The sequence below is a fragment of the Myotis brandtii genome, unplaced genomic scaffold (assembly GCF_000412655.1).
Source record: "Myotis brandtii unplaced genomic scaffold, ASM41265v1 scaffold1418, whole genome shotgun sequence".
In the NCBI taxonomy this organism is placed as follows: domain Eukaryota; kingdom Metazoa; phylum Chordata; class Mammalia; order Chiroptera; family Vespertilionidae; genus Myotis; species Myotis brandtii.
In genome coordinates this window covers 131586-155586 of record NW_005355071.1, presented here as the reverse complement: position 1 = coordinate 155586, position 24001 = coordinate 131586, and the positions used below count along the sequence as shown (strand labels likewise).

The following is a 24001-nucleotide window of genomic DNA, read 5'->3' as shown; positions in this document are numbered from 1 at the left end:
TGCTCTTTGGCTGAGGACATGTCCTAGAAGGGGGGGGCGGGCTGGCTCTGGGAGTGCTAGAAGAAGGAAGCCAGGAGTCATAGATGGAGCCCAGATGGATGGTAAAGGTCATCTGGTTGATCTAATCCCTCTCCATTTACAGATAGTGAAACCCAGACCCACAAATGAGAAGTCACTTGCCCAAGGTCATACAATGTCATTCAAGAAGTCAGTGACAGAGCCAGGCTAGAATCCAGGAGTCTTGACCTCCTGTCCTCAACAACCTCTCGAGTCTGGGCTAGTCTCAGATCAGAATCACAAAATGCCAGAGCTGGGAGAAGATTTTTCTTATTTTCTAATTTGCAAGGTGGGAAAACTAAGGCCCAGAGTGAGAAAGAGACTTGCCTGAGGTCACTGAGCAGTCAGTGGGGACCAGGTCCCAGGGGTTTTCTGCTTCTCAGGTAAGGGGTCTGGCAACTTGGCTGATACACCTGGCTAAAGGCCTCTGGGAAAGAAAGCCCCAGAGGAAACCCACAAAACCTGACCCAGGGCAGGATGGGGTCATCAGGTCCACATCCCAGGGCTACATGCAGACCAACAGTCCTCAAGGTTTCTACAATCCCAGATTGGCAGAGTGAGAAAGGCCTTTGGAACCTATAAATCCTCTCCGAAACTAGATTCACTGTAGAGATGGAGAAAATGAGGCTCAGAGGAAAAAGACTTGGTGTGAGTAGAGTTAAGGACCCTGTCTTCTAAGATTATATAGGTCATGATTTTTCCATCACATTATTATGTTTCTACCCCCTAGTCGAGGAATTTTTGTCATCACAGAGCAGGGAGTTAAGGCAGATGGATTTCCTTAAGGAATGGCCATCTCTAGGTCAAGTTATTAGTAAACCTAACAGGTAGAAATGGGCTGAGGGGGGTGAAAGAGGCCAATAGTCAGGGTACTTATTCTCATACTCCAGCCTCTATACTAGGCTTGCCAAAACCCAGAGGTCTCATTAAGCCTTCTACACCCTACTTCCAGGCTGGAACAAGGCACTAATCTGGACATCCTGGACTCTGGGGACACTGGAGCTAGTTTCAAAAGTGGGTTGTGTATGTTTAAGTTCCCCATGGTACCACAAGGTCACAGACCCCACTCCTGCCATGACTCACCTTCTTGGATTGAAAATGAACCTCCAGTTTCATCGAGGCACAATTGTTCAAGGTCATCAGCCTCCTGCAAGGAAACAAAGCAGTGCTCATCCAAGGGTCCCAACCCCCAAAGTCTTCAGGGCACAACCTATCAAGACACTCCAAAGATGCTATCCACTAATTCACATACCCAGACAATGAAACTTTGTGAAGGTTTCAGTGCTAGACACAATGCTGGGGAGATTATGGCCTCTGTTCTCTGAGAGCTTATAGATGTGAAAACAAACTGCTACAGAAATGAGAAAGGTTCAAGAACAAAGTAGACAGAAGGCACAGCAGGCACACAGAGGGTGGGACAAGGAACTTCCATGAATGGAAGGGTTGTAATTAGATAAGGCTTCTTGGAAGACAGAAATGGGATTTGGAGGGAGAAAGGCAGAGGGACTCCTATCCCAGAATTCAACAGGAGCTTGGGACAAGGTAGAGAGGGAAACAGTAGACAGACCAGTGTAGTTATGAGAGGGGACCGAAGCTGATAAGGTTGGTCAAAACCAGATTGCAAAGGGCCTCAGGTGTCATGCTAAAAAGCTTTGGATTTTCCCTTCAGGCAGTGACACATTTTAAACAGAGGAGTGAGTGCACACCTGGAAACAGATTCTAGTGGCTGTTGGGCCACTGGGCCATGACAAGGAGGGGAATGCAGAGATGAAAGCAGAAAGGCCAGTTAGGAGGCTATGATGGACCCAAGAAATCATGGTTTGACCTCAAACCAAGGTCGAGCTGATGTACTAGTAAGTAGAGAGGGGACAAATCAGAGTATGGTCTGTGGGACCTAACTGAAGGGAGAAAAGAATCAAGGACTAGTGTTTGCTTTCCAGCTAGAATGCCTGGTTGGGTGAGGGTGTCACAGACCCAGAAGACAGAGTGAGCACCATGACTGCAGTAGATGAACTTTGTTAATAGCTGAGGCTCCTCCTGTGTTAGGGGAACAGGAATTTTTAACACAAGGAAGCCCTAAGCTGGGCCCCAGCCTCCCAGGTCTGGCCCTCAGCCCCATACCTGCACAGGGCCCCCAAAGAGTCCTCGTCCAGAAAACCGTGGTCCTTCTTCACAGAGCCAATATCCAAGGGAAATGAACCTTCTGTATGGCAGAGAGAAGCCAAAATGAGTTGAGGGTGGTTGGTCAGAAATTCTACCAGTGGCCCTTGAGCTGGAAAAGAGAGGCTGGGGAAGCAGAAAGGCAGGCCAGCAAGTATAGAGCAGAAGGAGGATGCCTAGAGGAAAGGAAGAGTCCAGGAAGCTCAGGTTGGCTATCATTAGAAAGAATAAGGAGAGGTCTGAAAGGCAGAGCTGGACAAGAAGGCCCATCAGTCAGTGAGGCAGGTCCATGGGGGACAGCAGGCCTGAGGTGGCTGCCAAGAATCAGCATGGGCTCCCTCATTTCCCTTTGAATCCTGGGCTGCTCAAACAGGGAACCTCCTCCCTGACCCAAGGTGAACTGGGGGACCAGAGAGAGCGAAGACAGAAGAAACACTTCCTACTGCTACCCATAGCATGGTCCCAGTCCTGGGGTTTAGGGAGAATAGATGAGAGAGGAAGGAAAGGGGAGGAGGTGAGAGCAGCCAGAAAATCCCACTATTGGTAAAATCAGCCCATTGATTCATTTCCTAACATTCATTGAGCATCTACTTTGGGCCAGACACTGGGGACACAATAGCAAATAAGATAGAAAGGGTCCCTGCCTTTATGGGCTTCCCACTCTCCTGGGGGCAAAAGACAAACAATACATAAAACAAACAAGAGAATGAAGTAATAAATGCTACAAAAGACATCAGCCAAAGTGTTGGGGTAAAGAGAGGCTGGGTGGGGGCTATTCCTAGAAAGGTGATCTGCAGAGGCCTGCTGGGGCTGTGACTTTTGAGCTGAGTCCTGAAGAATGAGAGGGGCCAGCCAGGCAGAGGGCCAGGGTACACAGCTTCTTGTGCAGTCAGAGAAAGGATCTGATTTGCTCCATTTTACATATGAAAAAATGGAAGGATAAGGAGGTTAGGGAAGGGGAACCTTACCTTCAAATAACTGAGCATACTGAGAAAATCCTGTTGCTCGGAGCCACTCACATGCTTTTTTGGCCTCAGCTTCTAAAACAGAACAGAGGGAGATAATGAGGCAGAGAAATGGGGTTAGCAAGGGTGGTGCCTGCTGCCTCACTTCCAGCAGGCAGGCACCTCTAGTTCTGGTGATCCAGAAATAGCAAGAGAAGCATGGAGGAGCCGGCACATTTGCTTCATGTCACAGCCAATTAGGGTTTACCCTCTACTCCCCAAGCCCCACTCATTCCCCGTATGCTCGAAGACCCCTTTCTTGAATTTCCTTTCTTGAGCCTCATTCATATTTTTTTAAAAATCCTTACCCGAGGATATTTTTTTCATTGGTTTTTAGAGAGAATGGAAGGGAGGGGGGGGGGAGAGAGAGAGAGAGAAACATCCATGCGAGAGAGACACATTGATTGGTTGCCTCCTTCACTCACCATGACCTAGGCTGAGGATCGATCCTACAACCTAGGTACTTGCCCTTGACTGGGAATCAAACCGGAGACCCTTTGGTCCGCGGGTCAATGCTCTAACCACTGAGAAAAACCAGCTAGGGTTCTTGAGCCTCATTCTTTACTTGCCCAATGCCAAAGAACAGAACCCTCCCAGGACTGTCTGGGATCAAGGAGTACTCCTGGAAGGGAGAGGCACAGCTGTGTCTTCAACCCTCTTTCTCAGGGAGCCATGCCCTTCTATGGCCTGGGTAGACCATCCTAGTCTAGCTGGGGAGATGAAATGTTCACCAATCATTAGTCTCTTTCTCCTCATCATATCTAACATTCTCCAGCACTTTCATAACCAAACCTCACTGAACACACACACAAGAAGCTGTGAAGAAGTTTTTACTATCCCCATTTCTTGGATCTCAAAATCAGCTCAGAAAGGAAGGGCTCGTCTACAGTTTCCCAGTTGATAGGGTAGCAATATCAGGGCTGGAGTCCAAGTTCAGTCTGACTCCAGCTCAGGGCTCCCTCTTCTGACATGGTGGCTGCCCCAGTGTTCTTCCTCCTCTACCACTCATCAAGTTCCAGCTCTCTCTCCCCTGGGAGCCTCCCAGGACTGCCCCAGCTCTCCCCTGAGACTGGTCTATTTGCAGCATAACCCAGTGCTGACTGTCATGCTGACACAGTGCCGGCCTATGGGCGTCTTGGAGGGCAATGGCCGGGTCAGCCTCCTGCCTCTGCTCTGGGAGTTCCTGGCACTGAGCAGGACACCCTGCCAGCCTCAGTGCAGACATGCTGCTGGACTGCAGCCACAGAGGAGGCCCTACTGGCCCAGTGTAGGCTGAGTGCCAGCAGCGAAGCCCTGGGAGTGCTCAGGCAGCTATTTGTCCCTACCTGGCATTGAGGATGAGGCGGGCTGCTGGCTCAGCAGAGCTGCTCTAGCCACGAGTCCTGTCCCCATTTCCAACATTTTCTTAGTACCTGTGACCAAGGAACTCCAAGGAGACTGGTGGGGTTTTTCCAAGGCAGCAAGTGCTCTCCTCTGCAGTGCCCTCCCACAAAGAATCCAAGATGAGAACCTTGCAACCGGGACTGACAATTTAAAGTACAAAACTGTATTTCAGATATGCTGTGTGGGTAGAGGAGGAAAGAAAGAGTGTGGGAAGGTGGAAGTTGGTCAGAAAAACTAACAAGATCCTCAAGGGTCACACACTAATGAGGGGGAGAAAAGAAGGCTCTGCAGCCCCTGAGTGCTTTCTGGGGAAAATGGGATGAGCGGGGTTGCACACTTGTGCATTTTTGCAAGTGTGTGCACCTGGTGTTGCACCCTGGTATCTGCCTCTGCGTATAGCTGCATCCAAGTTTGCTCATGTCCATGATCCACATGGATTGGTGTGGACTTATGCGCTTGCATACACACCCTGCAGGCCCCTTGGTCTGTGTATGCACCTGCATCCGTGTGTATGTGCATGTTACTTGTTACTGCAACTCTCTAACCTATGATGAAGAGCTAGGAATCACCAGGATCTCCAAGAGATCCTGGAAAGCATTTGTTCCCAGCTAGCACTACCTCAGGCCCTCTGGCAGAAGGCAATGCAGGCCTGGGAAAGGCTCCAGGTCTCTAGGTAGATGGTGGTCTGGAGGATGGGGGGTGTGGTAAGAGCAGTGTGAAGGGACTTCACACCCACCCAGGGAGCATTTGAGGGACAGGATTTTGCTACTAGGACAGCTGAGCCGACTGCTGCAACCACCACCTAATCTCTTACTCCTGCCACACACCCAAGAGAAGGGCCTTCCCTGTCCTCAGAGGCCCTCCCAGCAGCCAGCTCTACTTTCCTGTCATTAAGACAAAGAGGAGGTGCCAAAGGAGGGACCAGATCGGAGATTCCAGAAAGGTGAGCATAGAAGGAAATAGTGACACCTAAAGGACCATGAGTCTGAATGGCCACCCAAGTCAGGGAGCCAATCCCTAGGGATAGTCATGCATGTCACACACTTGAAGTCCACTACAGCCCCTTATCACTCATGGTTTGAGGCAGAACAAAAAGAGAAGGGAGGAGAGAGGCATCCACCTATCCATTATTCTTGTGCTCCTCCCTAAGCCTAAGCAGGGAGGCAGAGCACAGTGATCAAGTCCTATATCTGCCTGAGCCATAGGGTCCATGGGAGAGTGGTGGGCTGCCTGCTCTCCTAATGCTAGGCAGTGGCCCTAACCAGGGTTGGTGGGAAGGAGATCAGCTCATTCAGGTGAGTGCCAAATTGTTTCATTCATACTTAGGGCCCTCTAGCCCCTGCTATTCAAAGTGTGGTCCCAGGACCAGCAGCAGCAGCATCAACCTGGGAGCATGTTAGACACACTGGGGCCAAGCTCACTGAACTGGATCTCCATTGAACTAGATCCTCAGGTGATTTGCAGCACATTAAATTTTGAGAAGCGCTGACCTAAATCACTTAGCTCAGGGATTCTCATCCTTGTATGCACATTAGAATCAACTAAGAAGTTTTAAAAATACCAATTCCCACCCTAACCAGTTTGGCTCAGTGGATGGAGCATCGGCCTGTGGACTGAAGGATCCCGGGTTCGATTCCCGGCAGGGGTATGTACCTTGGTTGCGGGCACATCCCCGGTGGGGGGGGGGGGGCAGGAGGCAGCTGATCGGTGATTCTCTCTCATTGATGTTTCTAACTCTCTATCCCTCTCACTTCCTCTCTGTAAAAAAATCAATAAAACATATTTAAAAAAAAAACACCAATTCCCCAAGGTCCCATCCCCAAAGGCTGATTTTATTGGTCTATGGTGGAACTCTCCAAATCAGTATTTTAAAAAAGCTACAGTATGGAGCATGCTGAGGCCCAGGGGACTTTTCCAAGTCACACAGTGTTAAGTGTCATTACTGAGACTATGACCCTGATTTTCAAATTCCATGTCCATCACTCTTCTCCATGGTATTATGTATACTTGCCCTCAGATGCCAGGTATACAAGGGGCTTAGACTCAAAGGAACCAACTCCAAACCCTCAAACTTGTTTTCTGTCCCTTCTGGTCTAGTGGAGTGACAAGCTTGAGTTTAAATCTCAGAGCTGTCAGTCAGTAGCTCTCTGACATTGGGCAAGTTGCTTAAACTCAGTTTCCTCCTTGGCAAAATAAGAGCATTCAATAAAATATTGGACAGAAAAATATCCCTGACATGTAGTGCCAAGCACTCAACAAATAAGTTCCCTCCCCACCAAGCCTCCCAAGGAAAAAGAGGAAAGGGGAGAAAGAGGCCCAGCTAGAGTTCGCTTCTGGGTCTAGAAAATGGCAGCATCCATATCACTCTCAGAATTGGAGCCAAATGGCTCAGGAAAGTGAGATTCTGAGGCAGAAGTTTCACAATAGCTCAAAAAGACAAAGGAGCCAAGAAGTCCGAAGCAGGACTCTAGCCTGAATCCCCAGCAGCCTTCCCTGGCAGGAATCTGGAGAATGTAATAAGTTATTGCCCCAACAGGATGTCAGAGACATTGGCTCCCTGACAACATACCACCCCATGGAGAGCTGGAAGGCCCTAAAGCCCCCTCCCAGATGAGCAGTCAGGGATTAAGGGCTGAGCTAAGGTGTTTTGCCTTCATCCCTCCACCTGGCCAACCTGCCCAGAATCAATTCACCTGGAGCTGGGGCCCAGGTGGCCCAGACTGAGGATTGCCTTATGTGCCTGGCAGGGAGAGTGACACGGGGCAGGCTGAGAATAATAATGTAGAAATGTCTGCCTGTGGCTCTTGGTCCTGCCTGTGTCCAGATGTGCAGATTCCAGTAGTTTCAGCCTCCATATCAGGGGTAGAGAACATCCAGCCTGTGGGCCGTATAAGTACAGAAAAATCATTTGGTCTGGCCCTGCCAAGGTATTAGGGGTGAATTAATTAAATGTTTGGCCAAATATAGCAGGCTAATTTTTAAGTTGATAACTTTGTACGGCCTGAGAATCTATACTAATAAAAGGGTAATATGCTAATTAGACTGGGAGACCTTCCAGGAGACCTTCCAGGAGACCTTCCGGATGTTCTTCTGGACAAAGCCATGGTGGCTGGGAATACGGCAGTGAGCAAAGGAGAACAAGACCTAGACTTTACGGAGCTTATAGACTAGTGAGAAGTTTAAGCCATTAGTCAAACAAACAAATAATTATAAAGTATAAGTGCTATGAAGGAAGAAGATGGTATGTGTTGAGAGAGAAATCAAGGAAGTATTTATTTGTATGAGGATTATCAATTGGAGGTGATATTTAGTTGGGAGTAACAGAAACTTGATGAACAATAGCTCAAACAACTTAGGGTTTGTTTCTTCCCCTAGGGCAGGGGTGGTGAACGTCTGGCCCAAGGACCATATAAGGCCCCCAAAATCATTTGGTCTGGTCCTGCCAACGTATTAGTGGTGAGTTAATTAAATATTTGACCAAATATACCAGGCTGATTTTTAGGTTGATAATTTTGTCTGGCCCACGAATGGTGTTACAAATATCCAAATGGCCCTTCGCAGAAAAAAGGTTCCCCCACCCCTGCTCTATATCATACAAGCTGTGCTCTGGCCAAGACTAGGCTGATATGCCAGGACAGGTCAGGGATGGCACCAGTTGGCACAAGCTGGATTCCATCGAGATTTAAGCCCAAACTCTCCCCCTGTGGAGGAGCCCAGCTGAATCGAGCCAAAAAAAAAAAAATGGGGGAAAGGCATACTAGAGAGCTCTAGAGTCAAATCTGGCCTCAGGGCCACAGTCACAAGTCTCCTGAAAGGAGCATCAAATAAGGACCAGCTGAGCAGAAGCAGATGCTTTTCGAGGTCAGTGATGGTATCTGCACCTACACTTTCACAGGCCACATACCAGGGGTCCTCTTAGCACAGAGCACTTTTTCTGTGCAGAGAAGGATACAATGAGGAGAAAAGCAGGACTTCTGATCTTGGGCTGCGCTCTATAAGGGCCGAGTTTATGCACCCAGGAGAACGGCAGCAACATTCCCCTGGAATAAATGCAATAATGCCCAACATGATAACTGAGTTGGAAAAAAAAGATTTTTCCAATTAAGCCACTCCCATACTTGCTGCCAAAGTCATCTTAAGCAACTTTTGTCATTCTCTAAGCTTTCATTTTCAAATCTACACAGTGAGGGATAATAACTTTCCTGCCTACCTTCCTGGTTAATCTGGATGCGGTCAGGTTCTATATGGTTTTGAAAGTATCTATATGAAAGCTATCATTAGAAAGGGCTTCCTTTGTTAGAACTACTTGAACTTTGTATTCACATGGTCTTAAAGGCTCCATTCTGATTTTGTCCTAGTTGTAAAGAAGTGAGAGAGAAAGCTAGGAGGAAAAGCAAAAGCAGTGGGCAACTAAGCTTTGGGAAGCCAGGCCTCACCAACTGTACCTTCTTCACACCATTATTGGGAAACTTGCATCCTTATGCCTTGTGGTCACTCAGTGGGCTGTGAGAGAGCTTCCCAGACCCTGGTTCAGCCTGCTCCCCTCCCAACCCAAAGTCCATCTCAGGTCTAGGGACCAAGCAAGACACAGGGCCCAGGACAAGCAATGGGTGGATGTCATGGGGGCCCAGATCAAAGTGTCTTTGTTTGAACTCAGGCTGAACATTATCATCTTTATTTATTTGTTTTTTGTGCTCACCTGAGGATATGCTTAGAGAATGGGAGGAAGGGAGGGAAGGAAGGAGGGAGAGAAACATTGATATAAGAGAGAGATACGGTTGCCTTCTATACTCGCCCTGACCAGGGATCGAACTGGCAACCTTATGGTGCACAGGACGACACTCCAACCAACTGAATCACTCCAGTCATGCTAATCTGGCGAGTTTTTAAAAATGCCAGTGCCTGAGCACCAGTCATGGCCAAATAAATTAGAATCTCTGAGGACGCGATTTGTTTTTTGTTTGTTTTTGAGAGTTCTCCAGGTGACTCTAAAGTGCAACCAAGATAGAGAACCATTGCCCTAAACAGATGTGGCCAGCTAAAAAGCTATAGCATAGGTCTCTGGAAAGATTCTAGCCAGAGGCCAGGCTCAGGCCATTCTAATCACTGGTCCATGTTCTCTCTATGGTTGAGTACAGGAGCAGGAGAGAGCAATGAGCAGTAATGTGAATGCATATGGTAGAACAGGAACTGGTAGGTCTGTGGGTGTTTGTGAAGGTAATTTTTTCAAACAGCTGACCTGCTCCATAAGGCATCTTCCAACCAATGTGTTGGTTTCCTTTACAGTACTTAGTTCCTTATCTGGAAAGGCATCTCCTCCATGGCCCTGATGGCAGGATGACTGTCTCCAAAGCAAGATCTGTTATCAGCATGACCTCTCCCACCTTCAGTGAGTGCGGGAGGAAAGCCAGTATTCTAAAGTGCTGAAGAGAAGCCTGTATTGCCACCATCTATGTGAAAACCCAAGTTCTCAAGGTGGGCTCTGTGAGGCCAAGCTGGTACCAAAGGTAGGCAGAGGGGCTACCTACCACTCCAGGCCCTGCCGTTGCACCTGGCAATTGCTACGTCCTGACAAGTAGCTTTTCAGATCATTTCTCTTGGTTGATGCAAGGCCTGTTTCCTTTGCCCATCCCCACTCCTAGAGAGGGACCTGTTTAAGGAGGTGCTGGACTTTTGGCCGAGGGCTTCCATTCACTTGGCCTCAAGTGTATATGATTAACCCCTTTCACCCTCCCATAAGGATACATTAAGGCGCCTAGGCCACAAGAAGTATGCCCACCCATCCTCAAGCCTTGGATGGTGCTTCATTTGAATTTGCACAAGGGGCCCTCTAGGATGGCAGTGACCCTGGCAAAGATACTACAACTTGGCTATTCCACCTCTCTCTTTGGGGGACCAAGGGAGAGAAGCCTTCAAAAGAGCCCATACTAAAAGCTGTCATGGATTCCAAGACTGCCAAGACTTCCCCTCCCAACCCTGGAGTAGACATTCAGAGTGGTCTGCAATACCCTGTCCATGGAAGATCGGGTGCATTCTTGTCTCTTCCTGCTTCTACTACTCTTAGCTGGAATCACAACTCTAATAGATTCTTACAGGGGAGGGAGACGGAGGAAGGAAGGGAGACAAGACCAAAATAGATCTCATCCCACATTCCAAACCTCACAGGAGGAGCACCACAGCAAGGGCTGCTGGATTTCAAGCGGCCTAGATTGGCAGTACTAGACAATGGCTGGCCTCCAGCTTGTTGGGTTGATGGGCAGTACTTGGGGCTCCTACTACACCTGTTCAGAGGCCGACCCCCATCTTAGATGGAGCTACAGCTAGATGCCAGCTCCTGGGGCCTCACAAACAACACTTTCAAGTATCCCTGTCACAACTGAGGCACCAATGTGGCAAAAGGCCCAAAAGGGTACAGTACTGTGGGGCTGGGTAGCAACAAAAGGAAGCCACTGAATCTTCTTGCCGGCCAGCGGCAGGTTTACATGTGTGGCTCTCCATTCTAATATCCCTCTATCCTCAACACTCCATGGCCAAGGCTACAGGGCCACAGAGATTCTCCAACCAGGGACAATTACCCCCAGGAGACCTTTGGCAATATCTGGAGACATTTTTGATCATCACAACTGGGGAGGGGTGCAACTAGCATCTATTGAGTAGAGGCCATGGATGTTGCTAAAATTCTACAATACACAAGACAGCCCCTGCAACCAAAAAAATGTTCACTTCCAAACCTGAAGTATGAGACCTTACCTGGGGGCCTCAGGCACCCCCAGGCAGCCCCATCCCACCTTGGGAATGGCTTGTGGGGTGAGGCAAAGAATGGACTCAATATTCATTGGAGATCCCTTGTCTTTGGGCACTATGGGCACTTTGCAGGGTTAGCCAGGGAGAGGTAGCAGCTCTAGTTTAAAGTTTTTATAATTATGGAAGTTACATAAGGAACCATCAATTGTGCCCCCCATGAAGCTGTGGCCTGAGCTCCATATGCAGCTGTAGAGAGGGTCATAAGGGAGGGTCACAATAGCCCTGTAGCTAAAGCAGACCTCTGGCTTGCTGGGACTGCTTGAAAATCTGGGTCTAGAGTGAGCCAGGCCTGTGGTCACCTAGGCTAGCACTAGATACAACAGGGCCAAAGCAGACAGCTGAAATTCCTGCCCCTCCTAGGGCTTTCCTGTGACAGTGAAGGTCAAAGCTGGCACCTGTTCTGCAGCAGTCTCTCATTAGCTTTCTTGCCCCCAGGGGATCCTACCCCCAAGTGTTCTTACCAGATCACGGTGACAAGGAAAAAACAGGTGTTTTAATAAGCCATGTACTATTCCATCACTTTCAGTCCCCAACCTGGAGACAAGAGATGCCAACCTAACCAGTCTGGGGCAGATGTTAGACCAGTGGTAACTGTTCTCCACTGTGGTATGGAAGACTATTGGATTTAAGGTCAGGAGAACTACATTCTGGTTTTAATTCCACTAGGAACTTCTTGGGTAACCTTGGGAAAGCTACTATTTCTGTCTAAGTCTGTTTCCCCATCTAATAATGGCCATTTACCAAATTCTAGACGTGGAACAGAGGTAGATATGATTGGCAGTAGCTGGCTCAGTGTGGGGAGCTGTTCTTCCCCTGCACATTCTCTTTTAGGAGAATCAAGTGAGAGTCCTCAGTGGGGACCAAGACTAAATTTATCTTTCCCTCCTAAGCCAGCACTTCTGATTTCCTGCTTCCAAAGGCAGCAAACATCTAGGCTTAAACGCCCAGTCATCCTGATCTGTTCTCTTTCTGCTCATGTATTTAGTCACCAAGTTCTATCAACTTTTCCATCAAATGGTCACGGTTTTCCATACCCAACCGTGCTCTAGGTTCTCATGCCTGGATTATTTCAATCCTCCAAGTTCCCAGCCTCCAGCTTCTCCTTTCAACAGGTCAAGCTTCTTTTTCCAAGAGTCCAGCTCTGACCTGGCCACTCTTCTATTCTTCAACCTAACGGGTTCCCCACAGCCCACAGCCCAGGATGGATATATCAGACTGCTATCTACCTAGCACTTGCGGTTCTCCACACTCTGGACCCAGACTGACTTGAATATGCAAACTCCTACTATTCATCAAGATGGAGTCAAAACATCCCTTCACATGAAAGATAAGTTAAATTAAGTGGCCCCCAACACATTTCCATTACCTTCTCAAAAGCACAAGTGTCTGTCTCTCCGACTCAACCAAAGCTCAACTCCACTCGGTTCTACTGGTCTCAGAATCCTCACTGCAGTGTGGTAAGGGCTACTGAATGTTCTGGCAACATCTAGACAGGAAGTTCTGCTTCCCAACTAAATAGGGTATGTGGGCCTCTGACTCCACCCTCTTCTCTGGTATCCACACAGCAAGGACACAGAACTAAGCACACACTTGCAACTCAGCGCATTGGGTAACTGGCAGAACCTTGCCCCAGGGCAGTAATCACAGGACCAGGAACCAAGGCCCAAAACTGTGAGAGAGAAAATAAACTGTTCCTGATGGTGGGGACATTCTGGCTTCAAAGAGCACTGAGCTTTCCCATCCCAAGCTTTGGTAGGACATCGAAGCTTACTTGAGAGAAGGGACACGCACCACCTCCTGCTTCCCTCCCTTGGCCTGCAGTCTTGGTGCTCACCCGTTTTGACCCTGTGCCACCACTTCTACATCCCACCGCCTTGCCTACTTCCCTTTCCTTTTTCTAAAGCCAAATATAAACTCCCGGACAGGAAATGCCTTGAAGGAGCCTGTCCCCACCCTGAGATCCAGAGAAAACTGTCTCTGACACAAAGGAAATGAGCTTGAGAGAGGTAGCCTCCTCAGCCCAGGCCTATTCTCCCTCTGAAAGCAATGGACACAACCCCTCCCCTGAGCCCTGTGGTCAGATAAAAGGAGGGCTGTGATGCTGAGCACAAAGAGAAGGCAAGGGCCTAGGGCGTAACAACATTCAAGCTCAGACCATAGTGGGGTGAAGGGAAACAGAACTCCAAGTGGTGGCCAAAAGGCTACCTAAGAGCTTTAGCCAGTTTGGCTTGGTGGATGGAGCTTCGACCTGCGGACTGAAAGGTCCCAGGTTCGATCCCGGTCAAGGGCGCATGCCCAAGTTGTGGGCTCGGTTCCCAGTGTGGGGTGTGCAGGAGGCAGCTGATCAATGATTCTCTCTCATTGTTGATGTTAAAGACTTTAGAACATAGAGGTTTTGGGGTATAGTGGGAAGAATAACAGGCTAGCAATCTGAAGACATGACTTTTCGTCCTGCCTTTGCTACTTCTTAGCTATACCTATGCTTATTATTGATAACAATATTTATGCCACTGAATGTAATTATATATAATTAATAATATACACTAATATTAATTGAATACTTATTATATGCCAGATTGTATTGGGCAAGACTTAACTTCTCATGCCTCCGGGTTCTCATCTGTAAAATTGTGATATGATCATAGTACCAACAACATGAGGTTTTTGCAAGTATAAAATGAGATAATAATAATAGCCAAAAGGTCATTGTTATCTCCCAGGCGTTTCTTTAACTACTTTTTATATGGATTATATAATTGAATCTTCATGACCACCCTGTGAGATAAGCACTCTGATAATCTACTTGACAGATGAGAAAACTGAGGCCCAGAGATAACAATTACTTGTCCAAGATCAGCAGCTAAGAAGTGGTAAAGCAAGATGCAAATCTAGGCAGCCTGGCTCCAGAGTCGGAGCCACCAAGTTAGAATCCTCCTCATTAAACAGGGGAAATGGCCTAAGCCATAGACACAAAAAACATGTACCAGGATTTTTACAGTATGACCTCTTAGCCTGAAGTAAATTCCCATCAGTGGAGAAAGCAGTCAGTCATCCCACATTTCTTTTGGTCCATACAACAGCCCTGTCCAAAGTAGGCCTACTGCACAAGTGGGAAAATTGAAACTATAAAAGGTCAAGTGGCATTTATTGGACTACAGATGGGGCTAGGAACCCACCTAAATTTTCAGAGCCCTCCTGTTAATCTGTTACCATGTCAGCCTCCCGAGGATCTCCCCTCAAATCTATTTCCCCTTGGCTGTGCACTTATTCAATTAATATTACCTGAGCACCTACTTGGTGCCAGGCCCTATGTTGGCACCAAGATCTGGAAACTGGGGGTGGAGAGGAAGCCAAAGTCCCCTGGAGTACTTGGCCAGAGCTGCTATCAGGCCCATCCTTCTCAGGGAGGCAGAGGCTAAGATGGGATGTCCTTTGTAGCTGGAACTTGTTTGGATACAAGATAACAGAGAATGAGCTCAAAAGCAATGGAGTTGGCAGGTGGTACAGCCTGAAGCTTATAGCACCCAAGGCCCTGAGGTGGAAACATTGTGGGAAGGGCTACAGATTTTGCACAAGAGCCAGCCCCCCACCCACATACCCAATTCTAGCATGGGCCATACCTGCTGATAGGATTAAAAAAATTAATCCAGCTAAGCCTCTTGCTTATCTCTTACCACCCATACTTTCTAAATAATGCAACCTGGTTATCAAGACTGTTCATTAAAATGCCTCTTCTTTCCTGGTGCCACCCAGCACCATGGTCTCTACCCTCCAGTGCTGGAGGGTACTAATCAAGTGACCCTGCTACTGCTGTCAGAACCATCCCCCATCTCCCTCCTGCACACACTCTCTCACCCTAATGCAGTTCTTCATCAAACCCAGACCTTGGAGTTTTCTTTCTTGTCCATCTGTCCACCTGGGGAGGGGGCAGGCAAAGATCTGGGGACTGTCTGCCTAGGAGTGACTGATCTCTGGTGGGTATGATAAGTAGTCAGGGACACAAGGGAGACTCAAGCTCAGCTCTTGCCTCCTGGCCAGGCATCTGGGAAAGGGAGAGGAGAGGTATGGCATAGTCGCTAAGTGTGTGGGCAGTGGGGTCAGTCTGCCTGGGTGCTGATCCCAACTCCATCACTCCCTACTTGTGTAACCTTGGGCAACTTCTTCATTTAATTTCTCCTTATGTCAGTTTCCTCATGTGTAAAATGGGGATGATAAGAGCAGCATCTACCTTACAGCATTGTCAAGGGAGTTAAGTAACTTCAAATGTGTCAAGAACCTAGAAGAGTTCACTATTGTTATTGGTGTTCTTATTGGGACTAGTGTCACAAATGCCAGTAAAGGAGGCCAGAGGAAGGGAGCCCTGTAGCTGACCATGGCCAGGGAGAGCTTTTCTAGAGGAGGTGGAATCTGAAATGACAGAAAAGTCCAGAGCCAATGCCCAGGAGGTGGCAGGTTTGAGCACTGCACATCCCAATTTAAGGGAAACACAGCAAAGTGATGAGGTGGCAGAAAGTACTACTAAACAACAATAATAAGAATTATGTTCATACTATTGGCTTTAATACTGAACAACCCCATGAAGTAGGTACATATCCCCATTTTATAGCTCACAAAATGGAAGTTCACAGGCATTAAGTAATTTGCCCAATGTCACAAAGTGTTGCATATACCGTTGTATCCACTCTTCACCATGACACTCTCCTGACCCAGGGGCCATGTGTACAACTCAGAATGTATTTGTTTCGGCTCCACTCTGGCTCCTTTCCCACATGCCCCTCTTTGTTTTTTCCCATTTAGAAGGTCCTACTCAGGTGGGGGTCACTCAGGCCAGATGTCTGGGACAAGGGCTTCCCAAACTTCCTACTCCTCGCCAGCCTGGAGCAAAAAAGCTGGCTGCAAGTGCCTATCTCACACCTTAGACAACCCAGCCCAGATAAAGAACAGAAAATCCTCGACCACCTCCTCTGGAGGTTGCTCCCTCAACCATGGGAACAGAGTTTCAGCCTGTACAGAGGTTCCTCTGTGGTGGGGAAGCTGCAGAGTCAGCCCCAGCTGCCTTTGCTGTGGGGTGTGGTTTGAGGAAAACAGGGAAGACTGAGTGTCAGGAGACCTGGGTTCAAAATCCTCCCTTCCTGAAAACCACGCCCTTCCCCCTTCCTGGGCTTCAGGTAGAGATCATCCAGAGTCACACTAGGGGGATCACACTGTCTATCTTACTGGGCTGCTCTGAGAACAGAATGGGATCATGGAAGTTAAAGTGCCTTGGAAACATTAAAGACATGGGAGAATCCATCATTGTCATCATCACTGACTGCTAGAAGAGGAATGGCTGAGTTGGTGTTTCTCCCTGTCTGAGTCACCCTTCTAGGCTCCTCTGTGGGCATGGCTCATACTCATTTCTGTCTTCAATGCTTCTTAAAATATCTCTTTTCCCCCACCCCCACCAGCTCAAGAGACGAAAGCAAGTGGCAGGAAAGTGGTATACACTGGCAGCCCTCACATAGTACACTGCAGTCAACTCATCAAGGTGGGTGCCTCCTCTCACCAGGACTGCTCTGTGCTATGGGGCATGAGAAGGTGACTGTTCCCTTGAAAGGCTTCCCAGTCACGGGAACTGGCTGGACTTGAATGATGAACAAATCAGAGAGAGCTGTAGGAGGTGTCTGGACCCAGGATTCTGTAGTTCAGGAAAAGATCATGCAGAACTCTTCTGGGAAAATGCAGGCTAGAAATAAAGAGGAGAGTGAGGCACTTCTAGACCCCCATTTCCCACCCCAAGGGCGACAAACAGTAGCATGTGCAGAGGACAGTAATGGGGCTGGGAAGAGGACTGGTCCCAGGTCCCTGGAGGAGCACCTGTAAGAGCTGAGGCTGTTTGGCCTGGAGAGGACGAAGGGGGACTAGGATTCTTTCCTCAGATCTCTGAAGGTCAGAGAGAGCAGACAGGGTCTAGGACTCTAGGTGGACTCAGGGAGAAGAGCCAGGGCACAGGGGTAGAAGTCATAGAGAGACAGAGTTCAGTTCAGCATAAAATAAATCTTTTGGACATTCCATGGATGAAAGCAACTCTCTTGAAACATTGCACTACTAGGGTGAACAGGAACTGCACAAGTACTTGGCAGGAAGACCCCAGCTTCAGAAGAAGAGTTGGACCAAGTGCCCTCTAAAGGCCCTCTAAAGGAAGTTCTGCTTCCTACCTCTGGAGCACCATGGGAGAAAGTGTAAAGGTGACTAGAGCTGACTAAGCCCTCAGCCTGTTCCCACAGAGTCCTGGGATCCCAGCAGCACCTTGGGCTGGTACTACCCACAGCAAGCAGGTCACTCATTAACTTGCAGCTGAATGGGTCAGAGGGTGGCCAGCTAGGACAGACACAAACATGGGGAGGGGCTAGAGCTCAAACTGCAGGAAAGTCCATGCTCAAGGAAAACCCAAGCTGTGGCAGTGTGAGACTTGGCAAGCCCAAACTAGCAGCCAGCTGAGGATATTTAGTGGCTGGACCTGGCAGAATTTGAAGCCAGCTCACCTTTGCCTGTGGATAAGAAAAGGGTCTTGACCGGGAACACATTTTCATAGCTGAAAGGGAGCCTGAGAGACCACTAAGTCTATGCCACCTGTCCTTCCCATTTTAAAGATGTAGACACTGAGGCCCAGGGAAAGCAAAAGTCTTCTCTAAAGCCAATGATGGAGAGGTAGCTATGGAGAGGCACACCTAGAAGCCAGGTTTCCTGACTCTATGGTGAGGCCTGCAGGGTTCACAAAATGTTGATCCCTTTTCTTCTCACTGAAACTGCAGTAAATGTCTTGTGGTCTAGAGCAGGGGTGGGGAATGTCTGGCTCATGGGCCGTAAATGGCCCACGAAATCATTTGGTCTGGCCCTGCCAAGGCATTAGGGGTAAGTTAATTAAATGTTTGACCAATTATAGCAGGCTAATTTTTAAGTTGATAATTTTGTATGACCCTCGAATGTTATAAATATCCAAATGGCCCTTGGCAGAAAAAAGGTTCCCTACCCCTGGTCTACAGCTTTCTAAAATGAACCTGGGACATAGCCTGACCCTTCCCAACTCCTTCTGCTTGTCAAGATACAGGCTCTCTGAGGAAGGCTGCCTCTTCCAGCTCGGCAGCTAGCAGTGTGGCTGACAGCTGACATCCCAGGCTGGTGTGGAGGGACCCACAGCTGTGCTGAAAACAGACACACATATGGCCCTATCTCACCCCAAGTAATCATAGACCCTTCTTGCCTTTTAGACTTTTAAACTGAGGTCAGGGCATCAACTGCTCCTAGAAACATCCTTACTCCCCTCTAAATCTGATGCCTAAAAAAACCCCTTACCCCACCACCCATCTGAATCCCTATTAACTCAATTCCCTTATCACCTAAGGTGAATGTGTGTCCTTGAAGCAATGTGAATTATTACTTCTGTTTGCCCAAGTGAAGACAGTGGGGCAGAAGTTCAATTGGCCCCAGAAGTTCCCACTTACTGAATGTTTGTTAAAGCTCCCTTGGGGGAAGGTGAGGGTTCAGGATGGTGTCCCTTTAAGGCGAAGCGTGGACAAGGAATTGGTTAATGGCCATCCCCAAGAGGTGACTTTCCAAGGTTGTTATTATGTGGCTCAATAATTAACCAAGCAGTGGCAGGACCCCAGGATTGTTGGAAAGGAGCCACTCCTTTCCCAAGGACAGCCCAAGAGCAGGAGGCTGCAAACAGGGAGAACACTTGTGGGGTCTTTCAGTCCCTCTCACAGCCTGCTCTGGGGCAGTGGAAAGAGAGGCCTGGATGAGGGAAGTTGTCCCTCAGCCTCACATGAGGGTGGAGGAGGGCTGGTCCGGATATGGAGGAAGTCAGCACACCCTTGCTAGAGTGGGAGGGAAAAGCGAGACAGTGAGGGGTTTTATCATGAATGAGAGAGGAAGCTCCAAGCTGGGCCATCGCGATTAGATGACAAATTGGGAAAGGCGCTCATCCTGAATGCATCCTGTTTTGCTCCAAACTGGCCTCATGGGCCAAGCACAGGGGAGGGGCTGGGAGGAGAGCAGCTTCCCAAGAATTCTCCCAGGCCTGTTGACCTCGAGCTCCTGGATGGCCTGGAACTGGGAAGGCAAGGGAGAGAGTGAAAACTCTCCCATGTACCAGTAGAAAACCAGGTACAGAGTTTCCACAAGAAGCCTCCACAAGCCTCAGAGCTGGAGCCCCAGAAACAGGGAGGATACACTGTAAAATGAGGACTAGAACTCCATAATCCCTCCAGCTCAAACCTTTCCTGAGCCTCTCTTCCAAGGTTCAGCCCAAATATCACTGCCTCTGTCAGTCACCTTTCCCTTAATCAAAAGCACTCTCTCCCTGGTCAGGCCTACCAGGGCAAAATGTCCTCCTAAACTACTGGAAATATGAAAACTGACAGGATATGTGGTGTATTAAGAGACTTTTTGTTGTGATAGTGGTTCCATAGCTGTATTTTCTGAGTCCCTTTCTTTTAGAGCTACATATTGAACTATTTATGGATAAATTGAGGTGTCTGGGATTTATTTCAAAATAACAAGAAAGATGGAGGTGTAATTAGGGCAAGATTGGCCACAAGCTAATGGCTGTTGAAGTTGGGTGATGAGTACATGGTGTCTTAGTACACTAACAACCATCTCTACTCTTATATTTGTTTGAAATTATCTATATATATAAAAGCCTAAGCGACCATTATGACAGAATGACCAGAATACCAGTCACTATGACATTCACTGACCACCAGGGGGCAGATGCTCAACCAGGAGTTGTCCCCAGCCCATAGGCCTGCCAGCCAACCTCCTGGTGCCCCCCACCCCCCGCCCCAGCTGGCAGGTTCCGATCACCTGATCAGGGCTGGGCCCTGGGCAACGGGGAACCAGGGGTGGGTGGCGGCAGACAGGGCCAGCAAGGGAAGTAAGATGCGGGGAGGCAGGGAGGCGGGGACCCCACCCATGTATGAATTTCATGCACCAGGCCTCTAGTTTATAATAAATTTTAAAAGCCCTCTCCAAGGTAAGGACCTGACATGTCGTGTATTATTTATGCTACTAACTTCCAAACTAGATGGTAGATTCTCTGAAGGTGGGGTTACATTCTATGTTCTTAAAAAAACTGAGCAATAAGCCTGGATTTAATCATTTGTACAGCACTCTGTAGTTATGGATCACCTCAGTTAATTTAGTGAAGTGGAAAAAGTGGGGAGAAAACCAAGACTCTGAGAGGTCAAGCAGAGTGGCAAAGCCTGGATACCCTGTTCTTTGCTGCATACCACCCTGGACCCCCAAGGAACTTAGCATCCAGTTCTACTGCCCCTGCCAGTTGAAGTAATAGGTACAGCAACAGTCAGCATGCAAGTTCCCAAGGTGGAGGACTGGGCAAGAAGAGACTCAGAATACAAACACAGCACTTCAGACTATGGCTTCCAATCCACTGATTCAAGTTTACCAGTACCCGCCCCCACCCCCCACCCCCTGACACACACACACACCAAGACCCTAAGTCACAGATGAATAGAGCCTTCATAAACACTTGACACAACAACTGTGTGCCCAACCCTATGTTCAACTACTCTGTTTAGGGTTGCAGGGTGGAGGAGTTTACACTTCCCCTCCTAAAACCGTTGCATCTCTGAGATTACCAATCTCTATTTTACCTGATAACAACCTCCCAAAGACCAGGGTTATGACACTCTTTCTACCCAAACTGAGAAACTAAGGGAAAAGTTCTCCCTATTCTATTTAAGTCAGAGGCAACTCCTTCTTTCGGCCAGAGACTCCTCACTCCACCTTCCCCAAGAAGGTAGAGGCACAAGCCTGCCTTTGTTAAGCCTACCATCATTGAATTTGAACTTCCCATTGCTGCAACAGGGAGCTCCAGGAATCTCCTAGCAGAAAAGCACCAGCAGCTGCAATAGCATCCTGATCAGGGACTTTAACTGCTCCTCTCTTGGGACCTTCTTGCTTTCCTGTCACTGCTGCTATCCCTATACCTAGGCTCCAGGAGTCCTTTGTTCTTTCAGTAGCCCTAAGAATTAAATTGTAAAACTTTAGGAAGAGAGAGAGGGTAAAAGTTAGGGCATCTGTGTGCCACTTTCTTTGTTCCTCTGCTCAAACTCAGAAGGTTTGTGCTTTAACAGGGAAGCCTCACTCTCAACACGCACACAGGGTACATAGGCCCTTTTACACCTTCAGCACCTCTTCTTGCTCTAAGCACCTCCGGATGTCATCTCCCAACAGCCTTTTCCCTCCATATTAGGGAGGGGAGCCACAGACACACAGAGAGGGTTAGCATAATTCTCCAAGAGCCACTTAAGGAGTGATAAGAAGGCAAGCAAATAGGGGAGACCAAACAAACTCTGTCCACATGGTGTTTTCTAGCCTTAATTACAGAGGCCCAGGTAGCAGAAATCTCAAATCCCAAAGCCAGAACACAGTTGGACAAAGGCCAAATCCCCAAAACAAAAACCATCCCAGAATGTCCAGCAATATGGTAGACGTAGCTTTAGGGTGAAAGAATGCCCTGCTCCCAAGATCATCAATCCCATCACACCTTTCCCACTTGCTCCATCAACCACTCAGAAACCACCTGCAGCCACCACCTTCTGTGCCCTTGGGCTGCCTGCCTTCTCAATACCCAGACTAGAATTGTCTTCCTCCATCCCAGGAAGATGAAAGTGAAGGGGAAATTCAGAAAGCAATAAGACAGATGGTGGGTGGGAACAACAAACTCTAGAGTGGGAATGGGAACAGGTCCCACAATAGGAGTCAGGGTTTGAAAATAGCCCTGGGAGTGATTCATCACCCTCTTCTCTGGTCTGAAGACCTGGGTGCTTCTAGTGGGAAGGAGACAAGTCAGAGCCCTCCAGCCCAACCTCTGGGGCAGGGGTGGGGGTGGAGGTCTGTGTTGGCTCCACCCTTCTTCACCTTCAGTCTGGCTGTTCACTCTCCCCACCACAGCTAGTTTCTAGCTGGCTTAGCTACATAATCACCACAAAGCTTTCCATCTGCATACTCCTCTTACCACAGGCATCTCAGAGACAACTTTTTACCTGCCAGTTAGGACCCTGTACCCATGCACCAAGTAATGAAATGTCAGGGCTGAAGAGACTGGCCCTTTAGATCCCAAAATCTAATCAGTGAACCACCTGAATTGCAGTTGAAAACACCGTGGCACACACAAATTGCATGACTCTCCTAAGGTCACATGAATTAGTGGTTGAACCCCAGTTTCCTGAGTCATAATTCAGTGCTCAACTTTAAAGAGTCTTTGGGAGAAGAGAAATTAAGAGAACACCAGACTCTCTAATTCGGAAATCCCCAAAACTTCTACTAAAAGGCTCAGGATTTCTCTAATCCAAAACCATTTTGAACTTCATGAGGAAACTGAACCCTGAAAGATGCAATTTATCCAAAGGTTTTCGCTTGATCCCTGCAGCTACCCTAAGACCAGGAAAGTCCAGGGCGTTTCTCAGAAGGGAAGGCACTGGCCAAGGGAAAGCCCATAGTGCCCGACCAGGGGCTTCCTGGAAATGCCCTCAAAAAAATAGAGGAAAGAGGAGAGGGTAGGAGAAGCCGCATGATCGGGTTCAGAGACAGGAGTCCCCACCCCCACCCCCCAGCTCCAGCCCCCTTCGGAAACCCCAGAACCATGGCCACAGGCCAGCCCTGGAATAACGGGCGGGCAGCCGTCTTCCACCACCCCACTCGTGGGGCTTCCCTGGGAGAAGCGCGGCCGGCAGGCTCAGGAGGTCCCCCAATTTAGGCGATTCCGACCCCAAATTCCAAGGGTGAAAGTGGCTTGGCTCGCTTCCCCTGTGTGGGTCGCGCCCCAACTCCTACCAGGAGGCCGCGTCCACTGCCTAGGGTCTGAGACTCAGAGACAGTCGCCAGCGCCAGCGAGCAGGAAACCAGCGCAGGCGGGACTGCTCCGTCCTGGGCACGCGCAGAGCCTGGGGTCCGGCGCGGGTAAAGGTGCCAGCCAGAGAAGCAGCTGCCTTGGCTGCTTAGCTGTTGTCAACCCGAGGCCACTCTCCACGCAGGTGGGGAGGGAGCTGCAGCGAGTAGGGCAGTAGGGACGCCCCGCCCAAGTATAGGTCCCTCGACCAATGAGGGTGCAGTCCGGCCTACCAGACTCCTCAGAAAGTCGTACAAATTGTGGTGGGCGGGTCTCTGCCTTCCAGTTCCTCCAATCCCCTCACCCCTGCCTCTTCCTCAGGTCACACCAATGGGGGCACGGCGGGAAGTGGGGGTCAGGGCGCTAGCGGAGAGCCAGGGACTGAGTGAAGAAGCAGGAGCGAGTGGGCCAGGGACACAGCCTAATATTTATTGACGTCTGTAAGTGTCTGGTATCATGTGGGGGATTTAAGTACATATGCCATGTGCACGGGAAGGTTCAGCAGCTTGCTGAAAATAATTTACCAGGAGTTCAGAAAACACAACTTCTGTGAGATTTCAGATTAGTAGAGGCAACCAAGAGAGAACTGGGATGTTAGGTGTTTGAGCAGGAAGTTGCCATTTCCTCCTTGCCAGGCTCCAGCATTCTGCAATGTTCCCACTACTCCCAGCTCTCTACCCCAAGTCCAAACTGGAGG

General features: G+C 48.8%; 1 protein-coding gene across 5 annotated transcripts in view; it reads right to left on the bottom strand.

Moving 5' to 3' along the window:
• STARD8 (StAR-related lipid transfer (START) domain containing 8) overlaps positions 1-23456 on the bottom strand; it is a 31769-nt gene extending 8313 nt beyond the window's left edge. The window contains exons 1-4 of one of the 5 annotated variants that reach the window (XM_014535281.1): positions 23250-23456; positions 3186-3257; positions 2179-2260; positions 1141-1204 (exon numbers count right to left, since the gene is read on the bottom strand). In XM_014535281.1, coding sequence (XP_014390767.1) covers positions 1141-1197 — 57 coding nt within the window. In that variant the 5' untranslated portion in view covers positions 1198-1204; positions 2179-2260; positions 3186-3257; positions 23250-23456. Of the gene's footprint in view, positions 1-1140; positions 1205-2178; positions 2261-3185; positions 3258-12774; positions 12839-23249 lie in introns of those variants that run through there. The other 4 variants (XM_005860859.2, XM_014535280.1, XM_014535279.1 and 1 more) reach the window with 4 other exon arrangements.
• Positions 23457-24001: the final 545 nt, after the last annotated feature.